This window comes from Myxine glutinosa, chromosome 1, assembly GCF_964187855.1.
Source record: "Myxine glutinosa chromosome 1, kmMyxGlut1.1, whole genome shotgun sequence".
Lineage (NCBI taxonomy): Eukaryota > Metazoa > Chordata > Myxini > Myxiniformes > Myxinidae > Myxine > Myxine glutinosa.
The window spans coordinates 397,186,529-397,213,725 of NC_136261.1; the positions used below are offsets into that span (position 1 = coordinate 397,186,529).

Sequence of the window (27,197 nt, forward strand, 5' to 3'; positions counted from 1 at the left end):
TTTTTGTGCTCATCTTGGCAATATCTCAGGCACCTTTTTTGCTTGGAATCTGATATTTGGAAACAATAATGACCAAGTGATTTGGCTACAAAAGCCTTTTTGATTAATTGATAAATAAATTTTTCGTTGAATTATTTAATTTTTCTTTTAATTACTTAATTTTGAAAAGGTTTATAGATTCGGATTAAACAGTGTTGGTTTAGGTATATTTATCAGACAATTGATTAAGAAATTAATTCTTCTATCATTATTCATTTTAATTGTACAATTTATCAATCCATTATTGTACACTGCTCCATCCAAATTCCGTCTCCATTTGCCGGGCGCCAAAGGTGCCACAGAAATGTTGCGTGCTGGAGGATATGTTGTTTTCTTATTTGACATGGGGGCAGTGTACTTTGAATGTCGATCTACTTGTTTGTTTTCTTTCTTTGTTTGTTATGACTAATTGACATATATCATCAAAACAAAGGATTCGACATCTGTGAGCTAAGTTGTTTTACTTGCAGAACTGTGCGAAGATCTACTGTAATGTATGCACCCCACAAGGGTTGGAAGTGTGCTCATTTACCAAGCAGCTAGCTCGTGCTTACCAAGCCAGCCATTCCTTAACGGTTTTTAATGGAGTGCTTGCTCGAATGCTTAAACCACTTGGCGATCTCTCAAGAAACTTGGTAAATGAACACACCTAATGTTCTTGAGACCCAACCATAGATTAACTGTAATCTACGTACCCCAAAGAAGAATGACCCTTCCTGCCACTCCCGTCGGGAGCGGGTGTAATTGTAAATTAAAATGTTGGTCGGTGCAGGCAGCCGTCGAAATGACATCATTGACGTAATAACGCAACAGACACAAAACTGATATATTTTAACTTCCAGGACGTTTGCAGTCACTGCAAAGGTATTTGTGTTCTGATTAAATTTACTGTAATATGAACATTACATCATCATTATTTCGAAAATGATATTACCATTAAAAAAACTGAGGCGAATTCCCCACTTCCTTGGTTATTAATATTAGTGCCGAACACCACTCAACATTGATCATGAAACATACACCGCTTCAATCCATCAACTTTCCATTCACGACATTGGGATTAAAGTGTTATGGTTATATTTACTATATTAGTATTGTTACGGCTTTCGAGCGACCCTCCTGTCCTTACCAAGGGGAGATTAAGCCCCTTGGTCCTTTTGGGTCGGCGCAACCGAGAGACTTGAATCGCCCCTCCTGGGCAAACGCAGGGTAGGGTTCTGGGACGATGTTCGCATGTACCTAAGTACCTGCGCCACCGCGGAAGCGGGGAATCAAGCCTTGCATGAGCCACGCGTAATTTGAGTACACCGAGCGGATTGCGTACCACGTGGTCCGTGCTGTTACCTTTTGGTATTGGAACCCGTTTAGAGCGAATTTATTCGTGCCACGCTAAGTCAATGATGGAAATGACGGGGACGATCAAATGGAAGGAAGAACACAAGTTTAATGATTATATACACTATTATGTACATTGTACAAGGCGAAGAGACACAGAGCACAGTCTTAACTTCTCCCCAGACATGGGCCTGACCACACTCACAGGGGAAATGAAGGAAGGATGATGTTCAGGTGCTGAACACGCCGACTTGGTCGTCCAGGAACGGCTTCGCCCGACGTGGCTCTCCCCGGTCACAGCACGTCCCTCGATGAAGGCAAGCAGGCGGTGGGAGGGATCCTTGCAGCGCGTCTCTCGAACAAAGGGCAGAGCAGGCAGGCGGGAGGGAAATGTACGCGTCTCTTGTCAGGCTTGGCGGTTTCTCACAGCGTGATTAATTAATGGCGTGCTCTCACTCGCGTAACCCAATAGAGGTTCTGCCTCAAGCTCAACCGAGCGTTTAACTTGTAAGAGCGCCTAATAACTTGGTTCATGTGCGTCTTCTCTCAGAGCTCGTTCAATAAGCGCCTCTCCCTTCTCATAACTCGGTTCGGCTCACCTCTCCACAGAACTGCATGGGGGGGGGGGGGGGCTTCGCGCAACGGGTTATATTGCCAACCCCCTTAGCTCGCTCGAATGTTCTAACCACGCCTTTTGACGCAGTGACGCAGCCACTCCCTTCAAGCCCTGATTGGCGGCTAGCTCTTACCGTTGGCTTCTCCTCCGCCTTCCTTCGTTCTTGCCTCGACTTGTCAGGCCTGCCTCGTGTTAATTTGTGCCAAAAGCCAAAGGCGGCATAAGGCGGGATAAGCAATTAAAGGGACCTAACTCTCACCATTCTAATCAACGCAAAACTAACACAGGAAAAGGACTATACTTAGAAATAACTGAACTATCGCGAGGCTATGTGTTGTAGTGTGACTAAACTATGAGGGGGAAATTAACCTTTATTGTACAAACTCAAAACCGCAACACTACCCCTCGCCCTCGTCAGACTCGTCCCCGAGTCGAACCCAACAAAATGGAACGACCGGTTTTGAGAATGATCTGCAAAATTAACCTTACTTTTACATGTGACATATAGGTGTGGTTCCCCCTAACATTTACTCTAACCCGTGGGTGCGACGGTTTTAAAACACTAAATATGGCCCTCCTATTGCATTGAGTAGCTACCTAATAGAATCACGCCCACAACTAACCGAATTGTGGAATTTGTCAAACTAAACACAGAGCCGGTGGGCAGCATTTTATATTTACAAGCACAAAAAACTTAATTTATTTACAATTATATGACCCAGGACCTGTCCTCTTTGGAAAGAAGATTGGAGGGAAGAGAAAGCACAGCAAAATCACAAAAACACACTCAAAAATTCATTACACTTGCTGCTTGCTTCTTGCATCTTGCTTCTTGCTTCTTCTGTGTACCTATCAAACCGGCTAGCCCCCGGACCAGCATACAGGCCATTCCTGATCTACAGGGCTATCTACCTTACAAAGCTTCTCGTCCCTAGCACGCCATAATAAAAATGCACAAAAAATGCGTTTATTGTATTTCTTTGCCAAGCAGGGCCAACCTTATGTGGTTCGACTGCGTGACATTAATGCCACTCAAAACAAGTGGTCCGAAGATTTAAAGTGATGCTGCAGCAAGGTGCTGCACAGCAGAGGTGCCAGGCCACAAGACTTGTGGTCCATAAGTGTAATAATGTGCAGCAAAGTGTTTGTGGCAGCAAAGTGCTGCACATGTGCAGCAAAGTTACAACAAGAGGATATGGCAGCAAAGTGCTGTGCAGTTCGGCTGCACAGATGTAGCAAAGTGCAGCAGGGGTGCTACACAGGTCGATGGTGCGGCACAGTTCCACCTCCAAAATGGTCCTGGGGTGGGGGGAGAGACAAATCACGACCAGCAAAGCGGAAATGGCGCAAAGGTACACAGCAAAACAAGGTAATGCAGCGCAAGGGGCGTGGAAGAGCGAGCGGAGCAGGCTCGTCCCTATCCGTCCGTACCCCCCATCATCGGCTTACACTACCCTAGCCCTCCCTGTATTTACAAATTCGTCTACGTCTTGTCTCCCATATCCCCCTCTACTCCAAATTCGTCTCCCAATCCCTCCCAGGAAGGAAAGAATGGAACAAACACAATGTCTCATCACATCCTGATGCATCTCACTTACTCAAATCAGCTTACAGAGCCTCAGTGTGGAGCTTCGTCCTCCTTATAATAATAATAATAATAATAATACATTTATTTTGTATAGCGCTTTTCAAGAAACCCAAAGATGCTTTGACATAGTACGTAAAACAAAGACAAAAAAGACAAAAATACATAATTAAATAACCAAACAGAAAGGAAGGAGAAAGAGAATATGGAATGGCTGTATTAGTGATTAATGTTATTATGGTTAATGATTAATTATTAACTACCTAAATAATGGAATATGAATATGTGGCTCCTTGGTAATTGGCTGTGAATGGTGCGCAGGGATTTCTCATCTCCTATCTACACTACTGACATTAACTCATTTAAACTACCCGGGGTCATACCCTGCCAATCGGCCTCTTTAAACGATGTGGTTCTAAAAACCCGAATTCCCATTGACCACTCTGTGGTGCCCTTGAAAATGTGGGTCTCACTCCCAACAAATTTTCACTCTGTGCCCTTGCACAATTTCGGGGCTGGGTCGTGTGGCTCCACTAGCAGGTCTACCTACCTGCGCACCTCCGCCACTGAAGTCGCCACCCGAGCTTACCTGCTCCTGCGACTACCTAAACTGGGGAAGGCCCCTCCTGGCACTTTACCCCCTGATGCCCATCTTGGCATTGGGCAACCCGGGTCCTTCCCTTGGATCCTCGGGCCCCACTCAACAACTCACAACTACCCTAACTGGCTCCCAGAGCCTACCTGCGGCCTCACCTGGCTGACAAACTACCAGTGGTGGAGTGCCCCAATAACCATACATCCAATTAAACCACATGCCCAGCCATTCCATATACTCATGCACCCTCCAAAGCACTACTTGCTACTACCTGCACCACAGGTGTCAATATCCATACAAATTTTGCCGATGCCTCTACCTGGCTTTACACTACCCACCCCGGGCATCCGTGAATGAGTTCCATCTCCCCCCCATTCAATCCTTCGCACCATGCATTCCACACCTTGCATTCCACACCACTCATTCGCACACCATTTATCTCACAACCCTTTTGTCTCGCACAGCTTTTGTCTCACACGCCTTTTTCCATACACCTCAACACAATTCCACTTTTTCTCAATACACAATTCCTCACACACACAGCATCATCTAGGTAACTGCTTTTCCCCTAAAACTCATGCTTCCCTGTCATCCCTTTACACTATGCACTCCCTTCGTCATTATCAACCATCTAATCTCTCTACGTCCCCACGACAGTACAAGCGTCGCTACTTAATTCTTGTCCCGAAGGTCTTCTAATTCCCTATCATTATCCTAGCCCTCCCTCGGCTAGCTTCGGTGCCCCATGGAGGTAACCATTGCCGGCTCCTCCATGTGCCTATCACTGCCATCCCCCTAAACTAATGCTCATGGGCCCTGGCCGTGTGAGGAATGGTTAAACTGCCATTCCTCCACGTAGGGTAGACTATTCTCACCGTCCCCTTCACTAGGAGCCTCTTCATGTGGATATACATTGTCATCATGGCTCGACCTCGAGAGGCCGAGTGATCCATGCGTTTGGTTGGTCGCCTGTATGGGGTGTACGTCCGGCATTTTTGATCCAAACGGGGAGGTATGGATCGGCCAAGGTGCAGAGCTCCATCCCTGCGCGGAGCCTCGCGGTCCCACGCACGGTGACCCAACCGCCCATGGTCGGAGCACCGCCTCCGCCAAGGTGCGCGGCTCCGAAATCTCCTACCTCCCCTTGAACCTCGCCGATTGCCTTTGCCGCCACGGCACGGCACCAACCTTACAGTGCGGGGGCTGGCACGGGTCATGCACGGCGGTCCTTGTGAAACCGCCGTGGCATCGATCCCAGCCGGTCCCTGCTGCACACAACTCACCGAGGGCTCGCGTCTGCTATTCGTCGCGCTAAACGCTACCACGGTCTGTGTCGATGCATGAGCTGCATCCTCACTACTCGCGAAGCTCTCCGCACTTGCAAACTCAGGCATCCCCGCACCTCCCATACACTCCGTTACTGCACACTCTTTTGCACACCCTTCTCTTACACACTCAGGTGCACACCACCCAGGCGCACTCACGCCCCTCACACACTTCAGTACACACTCTTCTTCTACGCACTCTTCTACCGCACAACCAGGCGCACACGCGCCTTCCACACCCTTCATTATCGCACACCCTCACACACACCTTGGCACACACTCTTCCGTTACACACTCTGTAACACCCCCGGGTGTGCACTCCTGCACACACTCTGCAACAAACTCTGGTGTGCACTCCTGCACACTCTCTGTAACACACTCTCCCCACACACAGTCCGGTGTGCATTCTCCCTCACACTCTGTAACACCGTCGGGTGTGCACTATCCTGTTACACACCCAATCATCGCACACCCTGTCGCACACTTTTCTCTCTCACACCTCGGCGCACACTTTTCTCTCTCACACCTCGGCGCACACTCTCTCTCGTACCGCGCACCAGTCACCCTCGTACACCGCACAATGGACCTCCCGCGACCGCCCGGGTTTCGTCTCTGTCCCAAGCGCGCCAAAAACCCATTCGCACCAAACACATTCTCGCCATTATTTCTACTCACCTTGGGGACCTCCTCTTCTGCCAGCACCTGCAAACTTTTTATTTCTTTAGCAAGCATGGCATCACGGTGTGAATACAGACTTTGCATGCATTCCATTACCTTCTCCCACGATTTTATTTCTGTTTCTTCTGTCTCTTCGGCCCAATTGCTTCTTTAATTTCAATTATTTCTTCAACGACCGCCGGCGCGCATTAAATTTTATCGTTCAATTCGGCGACCGTTGGCTCTTCTACACCCTGTGTCGCGATTTCCATACCCCTGGTCAATTTGGCTGTGCTCTGCTCTACCTCGCTCTCCACGCGTTCCTCACACCACGTCACCTCGTCGCGCCCCATTGCGACCTCCTCGCTCAACCTGGGCCTAATGTCCTCCCCTGTTTTTTAAATGTCCCTCTTTGACGCTGCCATTATTTTTTTCAATTCCCGGGTGGATTTGTCACCTTGGGCGTCCATTTAGGCAGTCAATTAACCTTTGTTACACCTTGCTTCGTCCCTCATTTCCTTCATGTCCCTGGTGGATTTGTTCCCCTGGGTATCCATCGTTTCTTTCATTTCTTTCATGTGATTCCTTTGGGCGTCCATTTTTGCATCCAGTTGGGTCAGGAATAGTCTAAGGTCACACCAGATTTGCACAGCGGCCCCGGCTGCCACTGCGGGCTCGGCTCTCGCCGCCACGTGCGAGGCACCGCCATTTTCCGCCCCTGCTGACGCCCCCTCTTCGGCTTCCTCCATTACCAACTGTCCCTCTCAGTCCTGGGTTATCAATTCTACCTCTACCTCATCTTCTACCCCCATCGGCATTCGACCGCCTTGGCTAGCCATGGTACGAATATAAATTTGAATTTAATACGAAATTTCGGTCGCACGTAATTTTCAAGTGCGTGAAGCGCACTCCCGGTCCAATCCCACTCCTGACACCAAATGTTACGGTTTTCACGCGACCCTCCTGCCCTAACCAAGGGGAGATTAAGCCCCTTGTTCTTTTTGGGTCGGCGCAACCGAGAGACTTGAATCGCCACTCCCGGGCAAACGCAGGGTAGGGTTCCGGGACGATGTTCGCACGTACCTAAGTACCTACGCCTCCGCGGAAGTGGGGAATCAAGCCTCGCACGAGCCACGCGTAATTTGAGTACACCGAGCGGATTGCGTACCATGTGGTCCGTGCAGTTACCTTTTTGTATTGGAACCCGATTAGAGCGGTTATATTCGTACCACACTAAGTCAATGATGGAAATGACGGGGACGATCAAATGGAAGGAAGAACACAGGTTTAATGATTATTTACACTATTACGTACAAGGCGAAGAGACACAGAGCAGTCTTATACAGTCTTAACTTCTCCCCAGACATGGGCCCGATCACACTCACAGGGGAAATGAAGGAAGGATGATGTTCAGGTGCTGAACATGCCGACTTGGTCGTCCAGGAACGGCTACACCCGGCGTGGCTCTCCTCGGTCACAGCACATCCCTCGATGAAGGCAAGCAGGCGGTGGGAGGGATCCTTGCAGTGCGTCTCTCGAACAAAGGGCAGAGCAGGCAGGCGGGAGGGAAATGTATGCGTCTCTCGCCAGGCTTGGCGGTTTCTCACAGCGCGATTAATTAACAATTAATTACTTTTTATTGTGGGCCTTGCGGGCCTATTATCAAGGAGGGATCCTTGCAGTGCGTCTCTCAAACAAAGGGCAGAGCAGGCAGGCGGGAGGGAAATGTATGCGTCTCTCGCCAGGCTTGGCAGTTACTCTCACTCGCGTAACCCAATAGAGGTTCTGCCTCAAGCTCAACCAAGCGTTTAACTTGTAAGAGTGCCTTATAACTTGGTTCATGCGCGTCTTCTCTCAGAGTTCATTCAACAAGCGCCTCTCCCTTCTCATAACTCGGTTCGGCTCACCTCTCCACAGAACTGCATGGGGGGCTTCGCTCAATGGGTTATAATGCCAACCCCCTTAGCTCGCTCGAATGTTCTAACCATGCCTTTTGACGCAGTGACGCAACCACTCCCTTCGAGCCCTGATTGGCGGCTCGCTCTTACCGTCGGCTTCTCCTCCGCCTTCCTTCGTTCTTGCCTCGACTTGTCAGACCTGCCTTGTGTTAATTTGTGCCAAAAGCCAAAGGCGGCATAAGGCGGCATAAGCAATTAAAGGGACCTAACTCTCACCATTCTACTCAACACAAAACTAACACAGGAAAAGGAGTATGCTTACACATACGAAGAAATAACTGAACTATCGCGAGGCTACGTGTTGTAGTGTGACTAAACTATGAGGGGGAAATTAACCTTTATTGTACAAACTCAAAACCACAACAGTATTATTATTACGAAAAATATACAACTGAAACGAAACACTACTGTTAAGAAACCTGGCCTTGATTTGTCCGAAGCGCTCTGAAGAAGAGTCGTAACGCCTAAGGCGTACACATACCGTATTGTTGGAAGAGCAGTAATGTCTATGCTTTCGATATTTCATGATAATTTTAACAATCGTTTGGTTTGTGTTTCACACCGAATGAAAAAGGTAAAGGGAGAGCATCGCGATTGTGATAAATGACAGGTTCGACAATATGTTCGGCATGTACAGCATATAAATCAAAATGGCTGAGTGTTGAGAGTCGACCGCATACACCGTAATCACATCAGACATTATCACATCACCCTGTCATGTGACCATATCCTCAGCTCTGATTGGTATACGTTTGAGGGGACATACATACATACATACATACATTCATTCATTCATACATACATACATACATACATACATACATACATACTGTTATGTTTGTGGGGTTGTGATATGTAGAGTCAGGTAGATTTGTATAAGTAGGTGCTCCGATGATTGTGATAGGAACCATCACCATGTAATTTTTGTTTAGCCGAATGTCGGATAAGTGTATATCTGTCTTATACAGGGGGGCGGGGGAGGGGGGGGCATGTTAACTTGCCAGGGGCATAAGGATAAATTATCCCTTGTATGTCTTACCCTGTGATTTATCCTTTGTCCCTTATGGCACCGCAATAGACACTAGTGTTGGAAATGACGATAGGTAGGCAGGAAGCCGACCTATCGGCATCAGCCTACAAATCGGCATTTAAAACGGAAGATAGGCAGGCCGAAGACACGCCCCGAGGAGCCGTGATTGGCCAGGGCGGAGCAAGAAGCTACCTGCTGATTGGTGGAGGGAAGGCCGAGGAGGAAGCAGAGCGCCGATTGGCAAGGACCACTGATGACGTTAGAGGTGGACTGCGCGCTGATAGGTGGAGAGCTGGACAAGGTAGTGGTAACCTGCGGTCATTGGTGGAGAGGGCCGATAACATCACGACCCGATGATAAAAGAAATCTCTGGCCGGCATTTTGTTCTCCCCCTCTCTCTTTGGATCCTTTTTGACTGCCTTACCCATCACAGGCAGCTTTGCCAGCAAAAGCGGTTGTGTGCCGGCATCGTCACACCATTCTCCTGTTCGTCTGGCGTCTGGGCATTGAGAGCTGCAGTTGACTGGCAGAGATGACGCGAGGACGAGCACTACAGTGTGCCGCGGCCGGGGTGAGTGAGATGCTCGGTGAGGCCTGGCAGCGTGCAAGCGAGCGGCCTGTGGCCTTCTTCCCGCCAAGAACACCACCGGCTCCAGACTGCGCATGCGGGGCCTTGACGATTCCTGACAAGACCCCATGACCTGATCAGAGATAAGTGCACTAAATAACCACACTATTATTTTATCCAGTTTACCTTTCCCTTCGTCTGTGTTTTTAAGTCTGGTGTGGGGGACGTCCCGGTTAGGAATTTAGTTTTCCTGTCGCGTTTTGCTTTGTCCTGGCATTCCGTTTTAATAAATCTGTTTCTTTTTGTACATTTTTAATCCGTTTTCGTGTGAGGTATTTCTTTGCAGGCTCTGGGACTGCCGGCAATCGCGTCAGGTAAGCTTCAGCTTTCTCTGCCCCTTTCTTTCCCCGCATATATAAAATACGCGTTTGGGCATCGCCTTTGGAGTAAAAGCTTACGGTTTGGCCTTCCGTGACTCTCTCGGTGCTAACTGAGAGCAGTCACACGGCAAAACATGCATACACATGGACGGACAAACACTGTTCCAGACGGATTCGCCCGATGGGCTACACCGTAAATTAATCAATGTCATTTGACTATATTTGTCAATTAATCATGTTGGTCTGTCTCATTTGTTGGTATGTACATATTGTTACATTTGTGGGGGGTAGGCAATGCAATACCTTCAGCCAGGTAGAATTGTATAGGTGGTGTGCTCTGACTGGTGTGAAGAAGAAGAACCCCCATGTACCATAAGTCGGCATCTGTTTTGACCAGATGTCATGTAAGAGTGTATCTTTGTCCCCATGACGAGGAGTAGGGTTATGTTAATTAGTTAGGGATTAATGGTGCATCCCCTGTATGTAAATTGCCTTTGTACTTTTTCCCTTGTTCCTTGTGACACACACCACACCCGCCATGCACTCCGCACCAAAAATAAACACGAAATAAAAGTATCAGGAAACAGGACATTGAGCATCGCCAATGATACCATCAGCCGCCACTTCACAAAGGCAGGCCCCTGAGGCCACGCCCGGAAGAGCAGTGATTGGTCCGGTATGGTTGAGCGATGAGATGGGACTTGCTGACAGGAGCACGCAAGGACATTGTAGGATTTTTTTTTTTTTTTTTTTTTTGTATACAAGATCGAGGCTCGTGAAAGAGCGAACATTAATCACACAGAAAGACAAACAGACACATAAAACAAATAACATCGGGAGCGGTAGACAAGATGGGGAGAGAGGGGGAAGGACACAAACACAACATTTGAGAGCAGGGACCGAGAGACATGGAGACATCGAGAGATCTGTGGGAGGGAGAGGGCTTTGGGGGGGAGGCATGTGAAGGGGGGTGATTGCCATGATTGCATGTGAAGGGGGGGGGGGTGGGAGAGGTATAAACATATGGACACTGCCAGGATTTCCAGGAAAGAAGTTGGAATTTCAAACAAGGTGGATCTGGGGTGAATTAGTGGGGGTAGAAAAGATCAAGGTTATGGATGGGGGAAGATAAGAGATGGTGGTGAACAGCTGTTTTAAAGACCTGGAGGGAGGAGAGGGATTGAAGGGAGTGTGGGAGTTTGTTCCACAGGCGGGAGAAAAGAGGAATGAAAGAGTGAAGGTGAGCAGAGAGCCGAGATTTCGGCAGTTTAACCATCAGAGGGTTGCTGGCAGATCTTGTGCGACCAGTAGGAATATTTGGGGGACAGAGCACAGAGAGAGCTGGGGGAGCAAGGCCGGAGAGGAGTCGGTAGAAGACAGAAAGGCCACCTACCTGCCTGCGGTGAGTGAGTGAAAGGCCCTCAGAGATAGCTTCATCGCGGGAGATTCCAATGATTTTGAAAGCTTTGGATTCAACAGCGTGAAGCCGAGCCAGGTGTGAGGCAGGAGCACCAGCCCATAGGGGAGAACAGTATTCCATTGAGCTGTGGATGAAAGCCTTGTATGTGGTGAGGAGCTCAGGTGTGCCGAGGAAGGACTTCGCACGACGGAGGATGCCCAGTCGGCGTCTGGCTTTGGAGGCCAGCTTGGAAATGTGGTTTTCCCAAGAAATATCATGGCAGATAGTGAGACCCAAAAGCTTGAGTGACAGAACTTCTTGGAGAGGATTGTTGAGAAAGTAGATGGGAGGGTTGTCCAGTCGATCTTTTCGGAGAGACATAGTAAGAGAGTGAGATTTGTCAGGATTGAAAGACATGTTCCACTTGTTTGACCAGTCTGTGATTTTGTCCAGGTCTTCAGAGAGTGAGGAGGCTGCAGACTGCCGATCTGAGGGAAGAGGAATGGAGCGGCAGAGAGTGGAGTCATCAGCAAAGAGATAGAGAGGATTTTCCAGAGAGTCGGAGAGATCATTGATAAAGACCAGAAAAAGCACAGGGCCCAGCACACTTCCTTGGGGAACTCCAGCCTGAACAGGAAGGGGAGATGAGAGAAATCCATTCAGGGCCACACGTTGACTACGACCAGAGAGGAAGTCCGCAAGCCATGCATGGAGATTTCCATGGATACCGTAGGAGGAGAGTTTGGTGAGCAGAGCTGGGTGCCAGACCGTATCAAAGGCCCGTGATATGTCAAGGGAGACAGCTCTGATTTCCTGTTTGGCATTGAGGACCTCCATCCATTGTTGAGACAGCAGAAGCAGCATGTCCAGAGTAGAGTGACCTGGTCTGAAACCAAATTGATGATCAGAGATCAAGCCATTGGAGAAGAGGAAAGATTTCATATCCGAAGCAATGATGGATTCCATGACTTTGCTGATAATTGGGAGCAGGCTGATTGGTCTGTAGTTGCAAGGATCTGTTTTTGCACCTTTTTTGTGTAAAGCGGTAATGTTAGCTGATTTCCAGGATGCTGGCAGATGACCTTGAGCAAAAGATAGGGTGAAAAGAACAGAGAGAGGGTGAGATAGAGTGGCAGAGCAGGATTTTAGGACCCGTGGGCTGATGCCGTCTGGTCCAGTTGCAGAATCAGAGTCGAGGTTTGACAAAAACTCCTCCACCTTGTCAGGAGAGAAGGACACAGAGTCCAGGAGCAGTTGGGTTCGACTGGGAAAGGTGGGAACAGAGAGAGATGGGTTTGGGACTAAGGATTTCGAGGCGAACACAGAGTTGAGGCATTCGGCTTTGTCACGTGCGATGTCAACTGTGTGGCCATTTGAGGTAAGGGAGGGGACGGAGGGGGAACAAACACCCGAAACGGATTTGACCAGACGCCACCAGGATTTGGAGGAAGGAGCCAGGTTTGAGAGTTCATTCTTGAGTGAGGAGAGATAGTGCTTCCTGGCACTCCTGAGGGTAGACACACACTTGTTCCGAGCTTGGTGGAAGGAACTGAGATTTCCTTCAGTTGGATTAGCCTTCCAAGAGGCAAAGGCAAGTTGTTTCAGGGCAACTGCCTCACCACAAGATTCAGTGTACCATGGACGGGAGGAAGGGTAAGACAATTGAAGGCGAGATGGGATAAATCTGTGCATGAGAGAGATCAGTTTGCTTTGGAAGAATTCCCAGGAAGAATTGATGTCAGAGGCAGTGGAGATGGGAGACCAATCCAGACGATTGATGGCTGCTTGAAGACCGTCCCAGTCGGCCTGAGTGAAATGCCAGACTCGTCGACGCTGAGGAGGCTCTCTGAGAATGGCCAGAGAGATGTCCACTTTGACAAGCACATGATCAGAAGAACCGATTGGAGCAGAAGAAGAGCAGCAGACATTAGCAGGGAAGTTTGTCATAACCAAGTCTAGAAAAGAAGATACTCCATTGGCTGAGATCCGGGTCGGGAAATTGACAGATTGTGTCAATCCCAGTGAGTCACAGAAGTCCTTTGCTGAGGTGCCATGACTAGTGAGAGAGGAACCCACACCCAACCAGGTGGCATGATGACAGTTGAAGTCACCACATATGAGGAAGAGAGAGTTGGGATGAGTGGATAGAAGTTGGTCCATGTTGTCAGACATTGAAATGTAGATGGAGTCATCACTGTTTGGGGGACGGTACAGAACACATATGAACAAAAGGTGGGAGCGGAGAGGAAGCCGTAACCAGAGGTACTCCTGCGGGTGAGGAGGAAAGAGAGCAGTGCAAGGAGAGTGAGGAAGAGAGTTTTTGACAAAGATAGCCACCCCACCACCAGGCCGAGGCTCAGGTCTATCATACCGGAGGAGGGAGTAACCAGGAAGAGATATTAAGGAATCAGAGACATCTTGAAGGAGGAAAGTCTCTGTTAAGCAGATCAAGTCTGGATTGTCAGAAGCAACCTGTATGGAGAGATCAGTCAGGTTTGAGCGAAGGCCCCGGATGTTTGAGGTCCATACCGTTAATGAAGAGAGAGGGGGAGCATCGGGTACAGGACAGGGGAGGGGAGGAGTAGGGTAAGATGAAGGATGAGAGGGGGAGGTAGGGAGAGCAGTTGATAGTGTTTCAGATGTTGCAGAAGAGTTCCAAGAAATGGAAGGATGAGGAGGATGAAAGGTTTGATGGTGAAGGGATGCGGCACAGTGAGGGGTTGTTTGAGGGGGGGCAGAGGAAAGTAGAAGGTTTGGGGGGGTGGAGGTATGAGATAGAAGGGAGACGAAGTGGGGAGGAGGCAGCTTGGAGGAGGAGGGGGGAGGAGAGAGAATTGGAGAGGAATGGTATGGGGGGAGAATTGAATGGGAGGGATTGGGGGGGAGTTTAGGAGGGGAGGGGCAAGGCGCCTGGATGGATGACGTCAGAGCTTTGAGAACAAAAGACTGGAGACCCGACATTTTGTCTTCTCGCGTGGGTACAGTCATTAGGAGCAGACACAGTTTAGAGGCTCTTGCGTTGAGCCATTGTTGCTGTACAGTCACAGTTACCCTCTTGGGTCCTGGCTTTGGTGGCGAGCAGACGTGGACATTTTGGCTCTTGCGCGTTTGTGCATATCCTCTTGTGCTGAATATTCAAAACTGGTGGTGGCAGTTTGTGCACTTGCTCTGTCGTGCTGGCTCTTGGCTGCACTTGGCTTGGGTGCGCCTCTGTGAGGAGAACCTTTTGAAGCTTTGGGGAGCCTTTGCCGCCTTGAAGGTGGGGAGGGTGTGCGACTTTGTGCTCTTCGGAGGAGCTGGGGAACGAGTTGTTCTGGCTGGCCCGGGATTGAACGCTGAGACGTTTGGCTGCATGCGGCACAGCTCTGTGCTTGCGGGATTGACAGGCGCCATTGGTTGACGGGCTTCGACGCGCTGTCCTCTCGTCGACCGATCCCATCAAAGTGCTCGTTAAGGCCAGAGCTAAGTATCGGGCAAACGCACCTCACGACATTTTGTTACTTTCATTATTTTATCATCCCCTTGTGTTGTATACAAGTCCATCTGGAGGATCCCTCAATTAAGGAATTTAGTGTTGTCTTTTCATTGTCCTGCATTTATTTTTATTAAACCATTAATGTTGCATTTTAATTCCTCGCCCTGTCCCGTTTATCTGTCCGTGATTCGGAAAACCACCCATGCCGCATACGCCGTGCATGTCAGCCTCGTCACTCCACCACTCCTCACAGGTATAAAGAAGGTCTGCCATTGTTGCTTATTTGGTTTCCGGTCTGGTCGTGAGAGGACGCTGGCGTCACTTGCTCGCCGCTTCTCTGACTGGACCATTGTCCGTATCTTGCTTTCCTGGTGGTCGTGGCGGATTTTTGGCCATTGAGTCTGCCCTCTGCACGGTCCCGGCTCTGCTCTGCTGCTCCTGGCTTCACCTGCTCGGCTCCTTCGCTGTTTCCTCGGGCTCACTCTCGTGGGTTGTGCCCATTGTTTGCAGCGGCGGTGGTGGCGGTTTGCCGCCGTGATCTTGTTTAGCGGCGGCGGTCGTTTGCCGCTGCATTTGCCGCTTTGCCTCCTCAACCTTGGCCTCGTGCTCGTCTCTTCGCTCCTGTCTGCCCTCTGCATGGTCCTGGCTCTGCTCCTGGCTTCACCTGCTCGGCTCCTTCGCTGTTTCCTCGGGCCCACTCCCGTGGGTTGTGACGATTGTTTCGCCTCCTCACCCTTGGCCTCGTGCTCGTCCCTTCGCTCCTGCTGGCATGGCTCTGCGGTACTCCGCCGCAAGGCTTTTCCTGCTTAAAACCCGCTCCACCCCATCATGCATCTCTGCAATCAAATCGAATGGACTCCTGCGTCGACCCAGGTACATTCACCGTGGCTCCGGTCATAAGTTTGTTTATTTACAATCAGGTCACTCCATCCCCATCCTCTGGTCGGCTCAGCGCACTCCCACTCATCGTCCCAACACACCTGGTCACAACAACGCACAAAATCGCACCTCCTGTCTGCGAACCCTGGCCAAATCACCTGGATTCATACCCGCCGTACAAAACAACATCAAGCTCACCCTGTTCAATACCCGGTCCCTCAACAACAAATGCCTCATCCTGAACGACGACATCCTGGAAAATAAACTGGACTTTCTCTGTCTCACTGAGACCTGGCAACAACCACTGGACTACTACACGCTCAACCTCACCACACCCAATGGATATTCTTACATCAATAAACCACGCTCGGAGGGCCGAGGTGGTGGAATTGCCGTGATTCACCGACAAGATATCAAGACCAACCTCATCTCCATCTCATCTGCTCCATCATTTGAACACCTGGCTTTTAAACTCTCTGGTCACACACAGTCAGTCATGGCTGTTGTCTACCGCCCTCCCAAACCACACCCATCATTCCTGTCTGACTTCTCATACTTTCTGACCCAGCTATGTTCCCTCTCCCCCTCAATCCTCCTCCTTGGTGATTTCAATATCCACATGGACTCCACTGACTCCACGCTAACCACTGACTTCACTGATTTACTCACCTGCTTTAACCTCACTCAACATGTCAACTTTCCTACCCATAACCGTGGTCACATTTTGGACCTTGTCTGCTCTACTGGACTAATTTTGCACCATCTCTCTGGCTCCGACCTCACCCTCTCTGACCACCTAGCCATCACTCTGACCATCAACATCCCCACCCCAGCACCAAGGCATTATCGCACTATCAACTTCCGTAAGCTAAACGCTCTTTCACCTACCTCATTCTCATCGACCCTCTCTGAAAAAATGTCCACTTCTCCCTTTGTTGACCTCCGCACCCCTTCTGACCTCACTGACTACTACAACCACACTCTCTCCTCCTGCCTTGACCAACTTGTGCCTATAAAAACCAAAACAGTTTCTTTCACCCATTCTGCTCCCTGGTTTACCCTTGAACTCCGCCTGATGAAAACTCGTGCTCGCCAACTTGAAAGACTCCGCAATAAAACAGGTCTCACAGTTCACTCCCGGGCCTACAAGGACCACATACAACACTATAAAGATGCCCTCTCCCATGCCCGCTCCGCCTACTACTCTCAAATTATCCACTCTGGCTCCGGAAACCCAAAAGCACTCTTCTCTACAATAAACAAACTCCTCAGCCCCCTGAACACCACCACCCAGTCATTCACAATAGACAACTGCATCTCCTTCCTTTCATTCTTCCAACGCAAAATTGAAAACATCTACAACAGCTTGACCACCGCTGCACCCGCTCCCCCTCAAACCACCTGCCCCCCCTTATCCTGCCATCCCCTGTCTCAATTCTCCCCAGTCTCCCCTACTGACCTCTCTGAACTCCTCATCGGAATGAAAACTGCCACCTGCACTCTTGACCCCATCCCCTCCAGCTTTGTCAAGGCCTCCCTTCCTGCTCTCTCTCCACTTATCATTGCAACAATAAACTCCTCCCTGTCTACAGGCATCGTCCCACCATCCCTCAAAATTGCTGCTGTTAACCCCATTCTGAAAAAACCTGGACTAAACCCTGACACCCTAAATAACTTCAGACCCATCTCCAACCTACCCTTTCTGTCAAAGGTTTTGGAACGCGCTGTAGCCACTCAACTCAAACATCACCTCTCTGCCAATAACCTGTATGAAACATTCCAATCCGGATTCCGCTCCAACCACAGTACTGAAACTGCTCTCCTCAAAATCACCAACGACCTTCTCCTCTCCTCTGACGCTGGCAACCTCAACATTCTCATCCTCCTCGACCTCAGCGCCGCCTTTGACACCATCGATCACACCATCCTCCTCACCCGACTTGAAACCACCTTTAACATGACCGGCACTGCCCTCTCTTGGATTAAATCATACCTCTCTGACAGACGTCAGTTCATCTCCATCAATAACTGCAAACCCCCCACTGCTCCCCTCCCCCAAGGTGTCCCCCAAGGTTCAGTTCTTGGCCCCCTCCTCTTCATCCTTTACCTGTCCCCCCTCGGTCACTTAATCCGCCGTCATGGTCTCCAATTCCACTGCTTCGCCGATGACATCCAGCTTTTCATCTCCACCAAGTCCGTCTCCACCAACACCCACTCTATCCTGACAAACTGCATCTCTGAAATAAAATCCTGGCTTCAAATCAACTTCCTCAAACTTAACTGTGATAAATCTGAAATAATCATCATTGGCCCAAAAACGCTCACCAAGTCCACCCATAACTTTGCCCTCAACATCGACCATTTCCCAGTATCCACCTCCCCTCACATCCGGAATCTTGGCATCATCTTTGACCAAACCCTCTCCTTCGACAAATACACTAAACAGATCACAAAGACAGCCTTCTTTCACCTGAAAAACATCGCCCGTCTCCGTCCATCCCTCTCCTCCGTGGCTGCAGAAACCCTCATCCACGCCTTCATCACTTCCCGTCTGGACTACTGCAATAGCCTCCTTTATGGTTCACCCTCAACAATCACCAATAAACTCCAATACATTCAGAACTCCGCTGCCCATCTGCTCACCCATTCCCGGACCCGTGACCACATCACCCCCGTCCTTCACAAGCTTCACTGGCTCCCCATCCCCCAGAGAATCCAGTACAAAATCCTCCTCTTGACCTACAAAGCCCTCCATAACCTGGCCCCATCCTACCTGGCTGACCTCCTCTCCAGACACACTCCCACCCGCAACATCCGCTCTGCTGGTACCAACCTCCTGACCCCCCCCCCCATCCGGACCAAATTTAGATCCTGGGGGGACAGGGCCTTCTCCATCGCTGCTCCCACCCTCTGGAACTCGCTACCTCACACCATCAGAGACTCCTCCTCACTCACCACATTCAAAACATCACTCAAGACCCACCTGTTCAACACTGCATTCAACATTTAACCCACAGCATCTAACCCCTGACTATCTCCTCTCCTTCGCCCTCCTTTGTGCTTTGAATATTTCCCTATTGATTCTTGTCTTTTTTTGCAATTGTTGTTATGTTTTGCTATGCATTATGTTTTGCACTCTGTCAAAGCGTCTTTGGGCTTCCAGAAAAGCGCTATATAAAATAAATGCATTATTATTATTATTATTATTATTGTTGACTGAATGCCTCGGCGTGAAAAGCTCGATCGGTTCATTTGTTCCCAGGGGTATTCACACCCGGGAAAACGTCAGTATGTATGTATGTAAGTATGTATGTATGTATGTATGTATGTATGAGGCATTCAGAAAGTATTCAGACCCCTTCACTTTTTAACATTTTGCTATGTTGCAGCCTTATGCTGAAATCGTTCAAATTCATTTTTTCCCTCATCAATCTACACTCAATACCCCATAATGACAAAGAGAAAATGGGATTTTAGAAAGTTTTGCAAATTTATTAAAAAGAAAAAACTGAAATATCACATTGACATAAGTTTTCAGACCCTTTGCTATGACACTTGAAATTTAGCTCAGGTGCCTCCCATTTCTCTTGATCGTCTTTGAGATGTTTCTACACCTTGATTGGAGTCCACCTGTGGTAAATTCAATTGATTGGACATGATTTGGAAAGTCATACACCTGTCTTTTATAAGGTCTCACAGCTGGCAATGCATATCAGAGCAAAAACCAAGCCAAGAGGTCGAAGGAACTGCCTGCAGAGCAGAGAAAGTATTGTTTCGAGGCAAAGATCTGGGGAAACCGACAAAAAAAATTCTGCTTCATTGAAGGTTCCTAAGAGCACAGTGGCCTCCATAATTCTTAAATGGTAGAATGGTGGAACAACCAGGACTCTTCCGAGAGCTGGCCGCCCGGCCAAACTGAGCAATCAGGTGAGAAGGGCCTTGTTAAGAGAGGTGACCAAATAGCCAAGGGTCATTCTGGCTGAGCTCCAGAGATCCTGTGTGGAGATGGGAGAAACTTCCAGAAGGACAACCATCACTGCAACCCTCCACCGATCTGGGCTTTATGGCAGAGTGGCCAGACGGAATCCTCTTCTCAGTGAAAGACACATGAAAGCCCGCTTGGAGTTTGCAAAAAAGCACCTAAAGGACTCTCAGACTGTGAGAAACAAGATTCTGTGGTCTGATGAAACCAATATTGAACTGTGTGGCCTCAATTCTAAGCATCATGTCTGGAGGAAACCAGGCACTGCTCATCACCTGCCCAATACCATCCCAACAGTGAAGTATGGTGGTGGCAGAATCATACTGTGGTGGTGTTTTTCAGCAGCAGGGACTGGGGGACTGGTCAGGGTTGAGGGAACAATGAACGGAGCAAAGTACAGAGATATCCTCAATGAAAACCTGAAATAGAGTGCTCAGGACCTCAGACTGGGCCGAAGGTTCACCTTCCAACAGGACAATGACCAGAAGCACAAAGCCAAGACAACGCAGGAGTGGCTTAGGGACAACTCTGTGAAGGTCCTTGAGTGGCCCAGCCAGAGCCCTGACTTGAACCCAATCGAAGATCTTTGGAGAGACCTGAAAATGGCTGTCCACCAACGGTCCCCATCCAACCTGACAGAGCTTGAGTGGATCTGCAGAGAAAAATGGCAGAAAATCCCCAAATCCAGGTGAGCAAAACTTGTCGCGTCATACCCAAGAAGACTCGAGGCTGTAATCGCTGTCAAACGTGCTTCAACGAAGTACTGCGTTAAGGGTCTGAATAGTTATGTCAATGTGATATTTCAGTTTTTCCTTTTTAATAATTTTGCCAAACTTTCTAAAATCCTGTTTTCTCTTTGTCATTATGGGGCATTGAGTGAAGATTGATGAGGCAAAAAATGAATTTAAACGATTTCATCATAAGGCTGCAACATACCAAAATGTGAAAAAAGTGAAGGGGTCCAAATACTTTCTGAATGCACTGTACGTATGTATGTATGTATGTATGTATGTATGTATGTATGTATGTATGTATTGTTACGGATTCGTCACTTCCGTTGTTGTGGTTCTCATCCACTGTAAACATTTTTGGTTCCATGTCCTATTATTGTTATCGTTTAAGTGAATTGGAGATAACTGTTTTCAAAAGGTAAAAAAAATTGATGTTTTAAAAACAAACCGGAAACCGGATCAGGAACAGGACGAAGAAGAAGAGGAAGAAGAATAGGAAAAAGGGGGCGGAGCGAGTAAGGTGGAGAAGAAGCCAAGCTGCTTTGAGGTCTTGAGCAAACGCTGATGAACGGGGGTCACAAGTGAACTTTGGGTTTCCTGGGAAAGGGATTCCTGGGACAAAGTTGTTATCGCTGTGACAGATAAACCTGCATGACAGGTTTTGCGGTTGATTCCGAAGAGAATCATTGGAGTGCCGTTACATCTCGAGTACGGGCCGGTTGGCCATTTTGCCTCGCGCCGGATTTCACATCGCTCTAGGCTCTTCACCTCGCTTCAACCATTTCAACGCATCCAGCCGTTAGCTTGGTTTGCATGTGTAACGTGGATTTCGAGTGGGAATTTGCGGTTCGCTGTGTGGGGAGCCGTTGAACATCCATACCCGAAGGTGTGATTTCCCAGTCGCCTCTTGAGGACACCTTTGCCCATCTTTGGCAGTGTGACTGTCAACCGAGCGGGATTCTGGTCTCGATACAACATCATTCTGAAGATCACTGAAGCGTGGATCGACTTTGGCTTGAAGCCGGGACAGAGACATTGGGAATGTTATTTTCGCTCACTTGGAGCACAGTGAGTTATGTTGTACGAAACTGATGGTACCATCATAGGAATGATATATTGGTTGTATAATTGATTGATATTGTTACGGATCTCTCTGTCGGCCTTTTTCCCCTTAAGAAGGGGGGATCAATCCCCTTGTCCGCGACTGACCGACGTGAGTCCTGGGGGTCCCAACGCTCCTCCCGGTTGGGAGCAGCCAGGGTATTTGGTCTACAAAAAGTCCCAAGGACCTGAGTGCCACTCCTGACCACAAGCAAGGGAGGGACTCCCGCTCGAACCCCGTTTTCAGATGTTATGATTGCCGAGCGGTGTTAGCAACACGACGTTCGAGCCCTTACCAAAGACTAAACCCGATCCTGGAACGTTGGCCAAAATCGCGCCACAGGTTTTCAATGAGGGAAATCACAAAAACGACCGGACTAGCATGAAGAAGAAGAACGAAGGTAGGAAATACAAATGGAATTTATTACTAATATTTACACAAATCAAAGGAACCAAGGAAGGAGGAAGAATAAGAAAATAAAGACAGAAGGAGTAAGAAGACACAGTGCAAATACTAGCTTACCTCTAAACAGTCTTATTTAAACCCCAGGACAACACAGAAGACGGACGAACAATCAGACTTACACGGGGGATGATGATAGGGATGAATGAATGGCTGGAAGGAGAGGAAGGTTCAGGTGGGATGGTAGGATGACCGGGCCGGGAGCGAGCAGCCGCCGGCTCTCCGCCCTCTGGTCCACACTGCCGGGATGCTCCCGGCAACGCGTTGGAGCCCGTTGTGGCAAGGCTGGTTGGCAACAGCGTCTCCCTCACTCGTACTCCCGCAGGTTGCACGTCTCTCTTCACCAACTCAAGCGCCTTCCTTATAGCAACTGCCTTCCTGCTCCCTCGCTCCTTTGACTCCCTCAATCCTCTGCTGAACTCTTACGCACTTTCGGTGGACTGCCAACTCTGACGCCTCTATCTCTTTCACAAATGGCTTGCTGTCTCTCTCCTTTCACAAATGGCTTGCTGTCTCTGTCTTTCACAAATGGCTTGCTGTCTCTCTTCCTTTCACAAATCTTGCGTGTGCGCTTATATTGCCCCTGGGGCGATCAAGCCGCCGGCCTCCAGGACACGCCCATCGGTGAGCTCTCCTCGGCCTTGAATGGTCGCTAGGGATCACCGATCCCGCCCCTAGAGGAGGCGTTGGCAAGGCCACGCCTTGTTACTGGCGCTGGGCTGACTCCTCCCCCCTTCTGCTCCGAGATGGCCTCGTGCGTAATGGACGGCGTATGCAGTTGGCAATGCGATGGTGATGCCATTAACCCCACCCAAAGTTACTGGCGCTTCGAAGATGCCATGGGGCTTCGGAGGGACCTAATCTTATTTCATTTGATGGAATGCAGAGTCGACTATTGGGAAACACAGCCTTAAACTACATAGAATAAGGAGATAACTATAAGAGAGGGATATATGATTGGCTACGTGTATGTATATGGCTTAACTAAGGGACGACCGTTGACCTTTACACACAACACGGAGGGTGATATTTACACACAAAAAAAACAATTCTCAAATCCACAACAATATTGTTATTGTACTGTTATTCTTCTGTGACCTTAATACAATACTTGTTTGTTGGTAACAATTGGTGTGGTTTCACCATTGATCTTTGACATACAGAATAACACATCTTTCTGCCGTGACTCCTCTCAGGGCTCGGAGGTACACCGTGACCGGGGTTTGGGGAGGAGCACGTAACAGCAGTACACAATAAAGTCCTGATCGAGCTTAATGCCCCGGGTAGCGACCAAGCCCATTTGTCTAGTCATTTGTCATTTGTATGCATGTTTGTTTGTTTGTTTATTTGTCTGTGAATGTGACAACTCATGAACGCTTTCAGCTATCTTCGTCAAACTTTACGAGAAGTTTACAAAGGAAAAAAATTGAGCCTGTCAATATTATTTGACGAAATGTCAATTCATTGATTGATTAATTAATGGTTATCGATGTTTTAATTGATGTATGATTTAGCAATGAATAGTGCAGACTGGAAAGCAGCCATTAGGTGAATCACGGATAACACATGAAAGCATGTAAACGGCCGTAAAATGATAATTATGATTATTGTGATGATGATGATGTTGACGCATTAAATACTCATTAATTTCTTTCTCATCTGGGCAATATCTCAGGTGCATTTTGAGCGAGGAAGCTTATTTTTCGACAGGACAGTGAATAAGTAATTTGGCTGGAAAGGGTATTTTTGATTTATTGATTCATCAATTAATCGATGAATTAATTGTTAAACTTCTCAATTTTGTTACTTTTCAAAATGTTTACAGATTCAGCTAAAACAGTGGTAGTTTAGGTATGCTATTAGCTAGTTAATTAAGAAATTAATAATTTTACGATTATTATTATTTATTTATTTTAATGACACAATTAATCAATGAATGTGCACTGCTCCCTCCATGTGCTGCACGGTGGCATCGCCGGGCACCCAATGCGCCCGCGCAATGTCGCACGCTGCAGAATGTTATTTATTTATTTGGCATGGGAGTGATTTGCTTTGAATATTGCTCGACTTGTGCTGTATATTATATCCACACATATTATACATGACACATGCTAAACATATTACACACACACACACACACACACACACACACACACACACACACACAGACACACACACACACACACACACACACACACACACACACAGACACACAGACACACACACACACCATGTTCTTTGACCTCGTTTTTGTCCCACGTCGCACAGCGTCGCGAAAGGGGGACTATGGCTTTCCCGTCCGTGCGTGCGTGCGGGCATGCGTGTTTGCGTGCGGGCGTGCGTGCGTAAGCGAAGGACCGCATTCGAATTTGGTGTGTGGGTGCAACCCACGTCAAAATCCAAGATGGCCGCCACCATATATGTCTGAAACTTGTGAGCGAAATATCTCAAAAATAAGCGAAGTACCAACTGCTAATCTGGTGTGTGGGTGTATCTAGGCACAAGGAAGAACGCTGTTTAAAATTGGGTCGCCACGTCAAAATCCAAGATGGCCACCGCCATGTATGTCTGAACCTTGTGAGATGAATATCTTGAAAAATAAGCGAAGTACCAACTTCTAATTTGGTGCGTGGGTGTATCTCGGCAAAAGGAAGAAAGCTATTGAAAATTAGGTCGCCACGTCAAAATCCAAGATGGCCGCCACCATATATATGTCTGAAAATTGTGAGCGAAATATCTCGAAAAATAAGCGACGTACCAACTGCTAATCCTGTGTGTGGGTGTATCTATGCACAAGGAAGAAAGCTGTTTAAAATTGGGTCGCCACGTCAAAATCCAAGATGGCCGCCGCCATGTATGTCTGAACCTTGTGAGATGAATATCTTGAAAACTAAGCGAAGTACCAACTTCTAATTTGGTGTGTGGGTGTATCTCGGCACAAGGAAGAACGCTGTTTAAAATTGGGTCGCCACGTCAAAATCCAAGATGGCCGCCTCCATGTATGTCTGAACCTTGTGAGCGAAATATCATATCATAGCATGTTTTCTGCGTCTTCCACTTTGTCAACTCACATCACTTCACCGACGGGGGACCTAGGCATAACGCTTGTTTATGTTTCTGTTTCATTGCAAAAGTAAATTATTGACACTGTTGGTGTATTGTTTTCCAGATAAACAACTGGGAAAGTTCCCCCCGTTGGTCGACACAGAAGATCCTTTCAGTCATCACATGACATCATGGCAGGATTTTGATAAATTTAACGGCGAGTCTAAAAACAGCAGCAGCAGCAACAACAACAACAACAACAACAACAATAATGGTGACGGGTGGATAACGATAATGCAACATGAGATCCAAAGAAGTGAGAAGCCACGCAGGTTTTCTCTTTCCAACAAAGACTTCACCTCTTCATCATGTTTGAAAGACTGTGCACAAATACACACAGGTGGGAAGCCACACAGGTGCACTGTGTGTCAAAAGGGATTTACTTACTCTTCATATTTATCTCGACATCAAATGATACACACGGGAGAGAAGCCATACAAGTGTTCACAATGCACCAAGGCCTTTTCTCATTCATCAGGTTTACTTCGACATCAAAGAATACACACCGGGGAGAAACCCTTCAAGTGTTCTGTGTGTCAAAAGATGTTCAAGCAGGCATCAAATTTACATGAACATCAAAGATTGCACACCAGAGAGAAGCCCTATAATTGCTTGTTGTGCAACAAGGCGTTTTCTCATTCATCAGGTTTACTTCGACATAAAAAAATGCACACTGGAAAGAAACCCTTCAAGTGTTCTGTGTGTCAAAAGATGTTCAAGCAGGCATCACATTTACATGAACATCAAAGATTGCACACGGGAGAGAAGCCCTACAATTGCTTGGTGTGTAATAAGGCGATTAGACATTCATCAAATTTGTCTCAACATCAAAGAATGCACACGGGAGAGAAACCCTACAATTGCTTGGTGTGTAATAAGGTGTTTAATCGTTCATCAACTTTGTCTCAACATCAAATGATACACACGGGAGAGAAACCCTTCAAGTGTTCTGTGTGCAGCAAGGTGTTTAATCGTTTGTCACATTTACATCAACATCAAAGAATACATAACTGAACTTGTAAAAATATTTCCAAGAACATGTGCGAATAGAAGATGCTCCTCCTGAAATGGTAACATCAGTGAATACACCCCTCAATATTCCAAACAAACAAAAACAAATATGAACAAATTCACACAGCCAAATGGGAGAACGAAAAAATAGCAGGAAGATGGAAAAGACATGGACAGATTCTATATACACAAAGGAGGCTCATTGGATTGGCTGAGAGGTAACTGTGATGGAGAAGTTTTTTTTTTTTTTTTTGGGTATACAGATCGAGGCTCGTGAAAGAGCGAACATTAATCACACAGAAAGACAAACAGACACACAAAACAAATAAGTCAAAATATTAGTCAAACGCTGATATTAGTCAAAATAAACGTCCATGACCATGAACATGATACCGATGGTTTAAGAAGGTGGCTGGACTGAGTTGAGTCAATCGGACAAATGTAGATTCTGCAAGGAAGAAACAAAGTATGATCCACCTTCTATCGGGATGTGAAACACTCCTCTGAGAACACCTGTACACATGAAGACACAACAATGCATGCACTGGCATATCTGCAAAAACGTCAATATCCCAGTCTCATGAAAAAAAAACTACAATGGTACTCGGGAGAGCACATACGTCCGCCAGTCTGAACACTTTGTTTTGTTTCTCAATGAGAGGACGGTTCTGTATCCAGACCTGAACCAAAATCTATTTGCTTGTTCTTTTGATCTTCACAACTCATCTGCCTAGTTTTGTCATTTCATTCATCCACCAATGAAATATCATGCTTTATATCGTTTTTGCCTCCATCTCTCAATGGTGACCAATCACTTTAAAATTCTCGTATGTGCTTCCTTATTTAGATTAGTGGTCGACGGATATTTCGGCCGGCCGAGATCTGGCATTTTGAGGTTATCGGCATCGGCTGATGATGGCGCTGATACGGCTGATCTTTTTAAAACGCCAAAAAAAAAAGCTT

At 47.8% G+C, this 27,197-nt stretch overlaps 1 protein-coding gene across 1 annotated transcript in view; it reads left to right on the plus strand.

Annotated features, from left to right (window-relative positions):
- The window catches only part of LOC137419639 (uncharacterized), a 175,416-nt gene that overhangs the window by 85,045 nt on the left and 63,174 nt on the right, over positions 1–27,197 (plus strand). The window contains exon 9 of the mRNA XM_078785297.1: positions 25,558–26,234. Coding sequence (XP_078641423.1) covers positions 25,558–26,234 — 677 coding nt within the window. The remainder of the gene's footprint in view (positions 1–25,557; positions 26,235–27,197) is intronic.